The following is a 6,744-nucleotide window of genomic DNA, read 5'->3' as shown; positions in this document are numbered from 1 at the left end:
TTGGCAAGACCGGCTGGAGCACCCCAGTTATCTGGGAGTGACCGGCCAGAGCGGGAGGCACTGAGCTCCGTCGGACGCCCACCCCCGGCGCTGCCTTTCCGGGGTGGCAGTTTGCTTCCTCCTGGGATGGCCCCGGGCTGGCAGCCGGTGGAAGCAGGGTGCTTCCAGGTGGCTCTGCGGCCGGAGATAGACGCTGGCCTCCAGAAAGGAGACGTCAAGGAGCGAGGGAGAGCAGACCACAGCGGGGAGAGCTGAGAAGGGGACGTCACCCCGGGGACGGGCACAGGCCTCGCAGAGTCCTCGCGCACGGCAAAGCCTGGCGGCGAACCACCCAAGCTCCGGCCGCACAAGAGCTTCCCCAGTTTTACAAGCCGGGGGAGGGAACCCTCGGGGAGCACCCCACAAAATGGACGCCCTCGCCCCTGGGCTGGGGGCAGCCGCTGCCGGGCGCTCTCCCTCGGCCGGGCGCCGGCAGAGGCAGGCAGGCGCTTCCCCCGGGGCCGGGGCCGGCTCCAGGCTTGCTCCTCGCAGCCCCGCGGCCGGGCGCAGGGCGCACGGGGGAGGCGGACGGCCGGGCCCCGGGCCGGGCCCTCACCGGGAAGGAGGGAGCAGGCGAGGCCGGGCCGGGGCGGCGGCGCCGCCGCGTCTCCATGGCGACCCCGGAAGCGGCCGCCATTGGCCGGCCGGGCCGGAAGCGGAAGCCGGCGGCGGCGGGGCGGGGGCGGCGCGATGCTGGCGGCGGCGCTGCTGCTGCTGCTGCTGGCGGCGGGGCCGGGCCCGGGGCGGGCGGGGCCCGGGCCGGGCCCGGGGCCGGGGCGGGACGCGCTGCGGGAGGAGCTGCTGCTGAGCCCGCTGCCCGCCGGCGACGTGGCCGCCACCTTCCAGTTCCGCACGCGGTGGGACGCCGACCTGCAGCGGGGCGCAGGTAGGGCGGGGCGGGGCCGGGGGCAGGGCAGGCCGCGATTGGCTGGGGGGCGGGGCTATTGCGCGACATGACGGGATTGCATTGGGGCGGTGACGTTACCGCGTTGGGGGATGACGTCAGCGGGAGCGAGTGACGTCAGAGGCGGGGGGCGAGGTTGTGGCATCGGGAGCAGGAACAGGGCGGAGCGAGGCGACAGGGGCTGCGGTGACATCGGCAGGAGGGGGCTCGGGGCGGTGATGTAAGCGGGGCTGCGTGTGACGAGGCGAGCAGGGGTGGCGCCAGGGGATGACATCGTGTTTGGCCAGGCCCTGGAGCGACGTCAGGGGAAGGGGCCGGGAGGTGAGCAGGGCAGGGGCTAACGCTGCCCGCAGTCTCTCACTACAGGCTCTTCCCGAAGGCGCTGGGGCGGCTGGTGGCGGCGCTGGGCGTGCGGGAGCTCCACCTCGCCCTCACCCAGGGCTTCTGGCGCACCCGGGCCTGGGGGCAGCCGCCCCTCCAGGCACCCGCCGGCGCTGAGCTCTGGGTCTGGTTCCAGCCCACCGTCACCGAGTAGGTACCCTGGGCGCGGGTCCGTCCTCCAGGTCCCCTCCACGGCCACCGCTCCCGGGAGCTGTCACCCTTCTCACGTGAGGCAGCCACACTGTGTGTGGGGGCCTCTTGGGTTGGAAAATGTCCACTGGAATAAAGAGCCTGCAGCCCCAGGAGCAGCTCTCAGGAAAAGCAGAACGTAGCCCCGCTCAGTGCGCGGGGCAGGATGTGGTGCTGAGGGCAAACCCTTGTTCAACTAAAGGAACAGTAAATAAAGTAAAATTACATAAAGTATTTCCTTTATGGGCTCTGCAGTGACAAACCTCCTGCTGCGCTAATACGACAGGGTTATATCTTGACCTCTCATCCGTGACTCACTGCCTTTGACTCCCATCCCATACCTGTCACCATCTCCCTTAGCACACAGCCCTTGTTTGAGCCGCGGCAGCTCTGTGTGGACTCACAGAGCTCTCTCCTCCCTAGAAGTGGCCCGTTCCAGGTCTGCCTATCGGGTCAGCCTTCAGAGCTGCACCAAGGTGTTGCTTTGGGTCTCACAGCCCCTTCCCCATCCGCCACACGTCACGTCCCGCATGCTCCCTGCTCCCCCAGCCTCCCTCCTCAGATACCAGCTGCACCCACCACCGGGTCCTTGGCTGTGTGAAGCCCTGCCAGCCCAGGGGCTGCTCCTGCGGTGAACATCCCCAGATCTCATGCATTAGAATAAAATACCAAGAGAGCTGGAGAGTGCGTGACCAGCAGCCTCTGCCTGTATGCTCCTTGCAGCTTCTGAAAGCCAGTGTGGCCACCCCGGTGTGTTTATTGAATGTGACTGACTTAACGCTAGTTGTTCTGAGGATTCGAGCTGCTGAGTAATCTCTGGTATCTCTTCTCACACAGTGTTGACAAAGCCTGGAAAGAACTGAGTAACATCCTCTCAGGAATATTCTGTGCTTCTCTCAACTTCATTGACTCAACCAACACAGTCACTCCAACGGCGTCCTTCAAACCCCTGGGTTTAGCCAACGGTGAGCCTGGCTCTGCCTTCTCACTCTTGCCTCCAGCTTTAGTTCTGCCCCGTGCCACTGCAGGGAGTCCGGGTGCAGGTCCTGCAACGACTCTGGGTCTGGGTGTGAACAACAGGGTCTGTTAACCTCCTCCTGGGAGCATTTCCTCTCCCTATGAATGAGGCTTGGATTTGAACAGAGGAAACCCACAAGCAGTACATGGCAGATGCTCCCAGGCCCTCGTCTGTCTCTCTGAAAAGTATTTTACGAAGCAGTTAGGACTAGAGGATTTAAGGCACTCATGCAAAAAATCTGCTAGACTATAGCCTTACCTATTCTTTCCAAATCACTCTGAACAGAGTGGGATCTATTCCTGATTGAGCTCTTGGCATTTCAGGCATATTTGAGAGGGTGGTGGCCTGTGGGGTACACTGCGGGGTGGAACAGGTCTGCTTCTGCTCTCACGCCTGTAGCAGTACCAGCCTGTTGACCCTCCACCTCCCTGCCCAGGGACAGATCACCATCTCCTGCGATATGCCGTCCTGCCCCGGGAGGTCGTCTGCACAGAGAACCTCACGCCTTGGAAGAAGCTGCTCCCATGTGGCTCAAAGGTAACAGCAAGTCCTGCTGCCTCGTTGGGCGATTCCCGATGGAGCTGGGTTCCCAACAGCAATCTGGGACCGTGCCCTGGGAAGTCTCATCACGGCCTTTCTCTCAGTGGGAGCAGAGAACAGACCTGGGGCTGAGTTTCTCCCTTTCTCCCTTGCAGGCTGGGCTTGCTGTGCTGCTGAAGGCCGAGCGCTTGTTCCACAGCAGCTACCACTCACAGGCAGTGCACATCCGCCCCATCTGCAGGGTGAGTGTGAGGCTCAGGGCTCGCTCCTTTAACACCCCCAAGAGAAAATCGGAAGCCTTCTAGTGACACTGCAAGGTGACACACTGGTTTGCCCAGCTCCCCTGCAGTGGGTTTGTCCTGCTGTTGTCCTGCTTCTCTGGTCTCACCTGCGTCCTGATGGGATTCTTGCAGTCCTGGTGGAGTTCCAGCTCCATCCTGGTGTCCCGCCCCTCCAGAAGGTGTGATCAGAGCCACTTGTCTCCCTCTTGTCCAGGATGCCTCCTGCCTGGCTGTGTCCTGGGAGCTCAGGCAGACCCTCACTGTGGTCTTTGACACCTTTTCCAGCGGCCAAGGAAAGAAAGGTAAGCTCAGTGGCAGTACGCTGTGGTCCTCGACTGCCCCCAGCCTGCAGCACTTCACTCCGCCTGCCACTGACTTTGTTTCCCGCAGACTGGTCCCTCTTTAAGATGTTCTCTCGCACGCTCACTGACGCGTGTCCTCTGGCATCGCAGAGCAAAGTCTACGTTGACATCTCCCCTAAGAACAAGGTAATGCTCACGGACCAGAGAACCCCCTGCTCCCTCAGTTCAGTCACTTTGTGTGGCTCTGAAACAGTCTTGCCTCCGTCCCCTGCATGGCCAAACCCCCCAGGAGCCCTCCGGGGCTAATGAAAGAAGGTGGTTTCCTTCCCCTCAGCAGGGCTGCAGGGATGAGTGTGGTGGTGTTAGTAAGAGGACCAAGCTGGTCGTTGGGTGGGAAAGCTCAGGAGCAGCCAGAGGGGCTTTCCCCAGTGCTGCCAGTTACTTCAGGGAGCACTTCTCCTTTCATGGTCCGTTTCCTTTCTCAGGAAAAGGAGTTACTGGAGGTGACACCCCCTCCGGCATCTGTACACGAAGCTATTGTCCAGGGAGACAAGAGAACCTATGCTGTCTATGACCTGCTGAGCCCCTCGCTCTTCAATACATCTCGCAGCCTCAACGTGCAGCTGAAGTGGAAGCGGCCCCAAGACAGCTGTGAGTGACCAGAACTTCATTCCACCTGCACCGCTGGTCAGGGCTCCAGGCCTAAAAATCGCCTGGCGTCGCCTCCCATTCCTGTGTCCTTTTCCCTTTCACAGCAGAACTGCCGACACCCGTACTCCATGCTCAGCGCTACGTGAGTGGATACGGGCTGCAGACTGGAGAGATCAGCACTCTCATCTACAACACTCACCCGTATCGGGCCTTCCCCGTGATCCTGCTGGAGACCGTGCCGTGGTATCTGCGACTCTATGTGCACACTCTGACTATCATCACGAAGGGGAAGGAAAACAAGCCAAGTAAGTAAACGCTCCCCAGGAGTACGTGCCACCTGGTTCCCTTGGCACAAGCAGCTCATTCCAGAGATGGTTTAGTCCCTCCCTCGGGCCCCAGTGATCACTGGGAAACTGGACTGGGAAACAAAACATCTTAGGATGTTTTCCTAGCCTTCAGTTCAGCACTCACAGCAGATGAGACTTTAAGTCTGTTCTATAAGAGGCACATGGACGGTGTTTCATAATCCAACAAGGGTCTAAACCAAAGTTAATTGATTTTTGTGGTAAAGGAGGCTCTATTTAAAACTGATGACTGGGTCTTATTGTGCATTTGTACCTTTTCTGCCTTTCATGGGTCATCAGCTCTAAAGACCAGCCAGATTTAGCTTTAACACATGCTTTTTGCTACCTGTGCATCTTCGCTTGCCCAGAAAACCTCTCCCAGGACGGTAGGAAGCAGAAGCACCCACCCCATGAGGGATGTCCAGGCAATGTGAGATTGGACAAGGTCCCCCCAGTGCCACTAACACGTCTCTTTGGCGTTAGGTTATATCCACTACCAGCCAGCCCAGGACCGGAGACGGCCTCACCTTTTGGAAATGCTGATCCAGCTGCCAGCCAACTCTGTCACCAAGATCACAATCCAGTTTGAGAGGGCCCTATTGAAGTGGACAGAGTACCCACCTGACCCCAATCACGGCTTTTACGTCAGGTAACGACATACCTCAGCTCCTCGTCCCCTTCTGGTCCTCGTGTAGGACTTGCTGCCAGGTCTTTGGGGATGGGAAAAACTCTTGCCGTCTCTTTGCTGGCAGGACTGACACTAGCACGTCCTTTGTCTCCTTAGTTCATCCGTGCTTAGTGCCCTGGTGCCCAGTGTCATTGCGATGAAGGACGTGGATGTGGAGCAGAGCCCTCTCTTCACCTCACTGTGAGTGCACCTGTGCTGGGGAGTGGGGCCGTACCGCAGCGCCTGCGGGCTGCCGGCCGCTGTCATCCCATCTGGTGAGCACGAAGCAGCGGTCCTGTGTGGGCTGACGTTCCCTTTCCTGCTTCCACTCTCCAGGTTTCCTTCCTCTGATGGCTCCAGCTATTTTGTGCGCCTGTACACGGAGCCGCTACTGGTGAACTTGCCGACGCCAGACTTCAGCATGCCCTATAACGTCATCTGCCTGACCTGCACCGTGGTGGCAGTGTGCTACGGCTCCTTCTACAACCTGCTGACCAGAACATTTCATGTGGAAGAGCCGAGCCGGGGCGGGCTAGCCAAGCGGCTGGCCAACATCATCCGCAAATTCAGGGGGGTTCCCCCCCTCTGAGAGAAGCCAGGGCAGCCGGCGCTGGCCGTGGGGCTCCGTGGGGAGACCCAGGGAGCAGAGCGCTGCTGCTTCTTGTCTTAGCTGGAAGCAACTGGCTCCATCTTGCTGCCTGGGTCTCTCTTTGAGGTCCAACAAGCTGAGATTGCTTCCGTTGTTAGGATGGGAAACGGCTGTAAGCCCATTGACTACTGAACTGGACTGCTATGGGATTGGGAAAGGTGTAAGAGTTCTGTTTGGGAGAGGGGTAACTTATGTGCTGGGAATGATGCTGGAAGTAAACTTGAGCTGTTTTGTACATTTGTGCTGCTTCTGGTTGGTTTTACTTTCTCAGCCCCACAGGCAGCTGACCCTGTAAGACTCTCTGAGGTGCTCAGTCTCTAGCACGCTACCCAAGCCAGCCTGGGGGGAGATGCAGACATGGTCAGGGCAAGGGGTGTGATCTGCAGCGAAGAGATGGGTTCCTCTGCTCTACCATCTCACCTTCCACAACTGCCGTGTTTCACAGCTCCCTCCTGCCACACTTCACCACATTAGAGCCAGTTTGCAAATTAATGGTCATGGTGCATGTCCATCCCCTCAGCCATGGCAAGGGTTTATTTTCTTTCTCAGGGAAAAGCTGCTCTTGCTCCCAGCTTCTATTTGCAGCATTTTGAAACTCCTCCACCTGCTCGCCCTTTTGCTGCAGCACAAGATCCTCCTCTGCCTCCTCGGTATCATTTCTGCATGTCTGCCCGACGGCTCCCCTGCCACCCACCGTGTCCCCAAAGCTTCGGGGAGCCTCTGGGCTCAGCAGACCCCAAGTGCTGAGCTGCAGCCAGCCGGGCTCTGCTGGTGGGCAG

The 6,744-nt window shown here is 59.6% G+C and overlaps 1 protein-coding gene across 1 annotated transcript; it reads left to right on the top strand.

Moving 5' to 3' along the window:
* The first annotated feature begins 706 nt into the window (after nucleotides 1-706).
* PIGT (phosphatidylinositol glycan anchor biosynthesis class T) lies at nucleotides 707-6,202 on the top strand. Its single transcript, XM_087750226.1, has 12 exons — nucleotides 707-925; nucleotides 1,297-1,474; nucleotides 2,351-2,478; nucleotides 2,968-3,068; nucleotides 3,227-3,313; nucleotides 3,567-3,654; nucleotides 3,743-3,840; nucleotides 4,140-4,305; nucleotides 4,410-4,610; nucleotides 5,133-5,298; nucleotides 5,434-5,517; nucleotides 5,653-6,202. The coding sequence occupies exons 1-12, from the start codon at nucleotides 730-732 to the stop codon at nucleotides 5,903-5,905; spliced, it is 1,746 nt and encodes a 581-aa protein (XP_087606352.1). The 5' UTR covers nucleotides 707-729; the 3' UTR covers nucleotides 5,906-6,202.
* Nucleotides 6,203-6,744: the final 542 nt, after the last annotated feature.

Source organism: Nipponia nippon, unplaced genomic scaffold (genome assembly GCF_047370975.1).
Source record: "Nipponia nippon isolate SJK-2023a ecotype South Korea unplaced genomic scaffold, ASM4737097v1 scaffold_13, whole genome shotgun sequence".
Classification (NCBI taxonomy): domain Eukaryota; kingdom Metazoa; phylum Chordata; class Aves; order Pelecaniformes; family Threskiornithidae; genus Nipponia; species Nipponia nippon.
The sequence above is the reverse complement of the archived record's forward strand: the minus strand, read 5'-3'. Positions and strand labels throughout refer to the sequence as shown.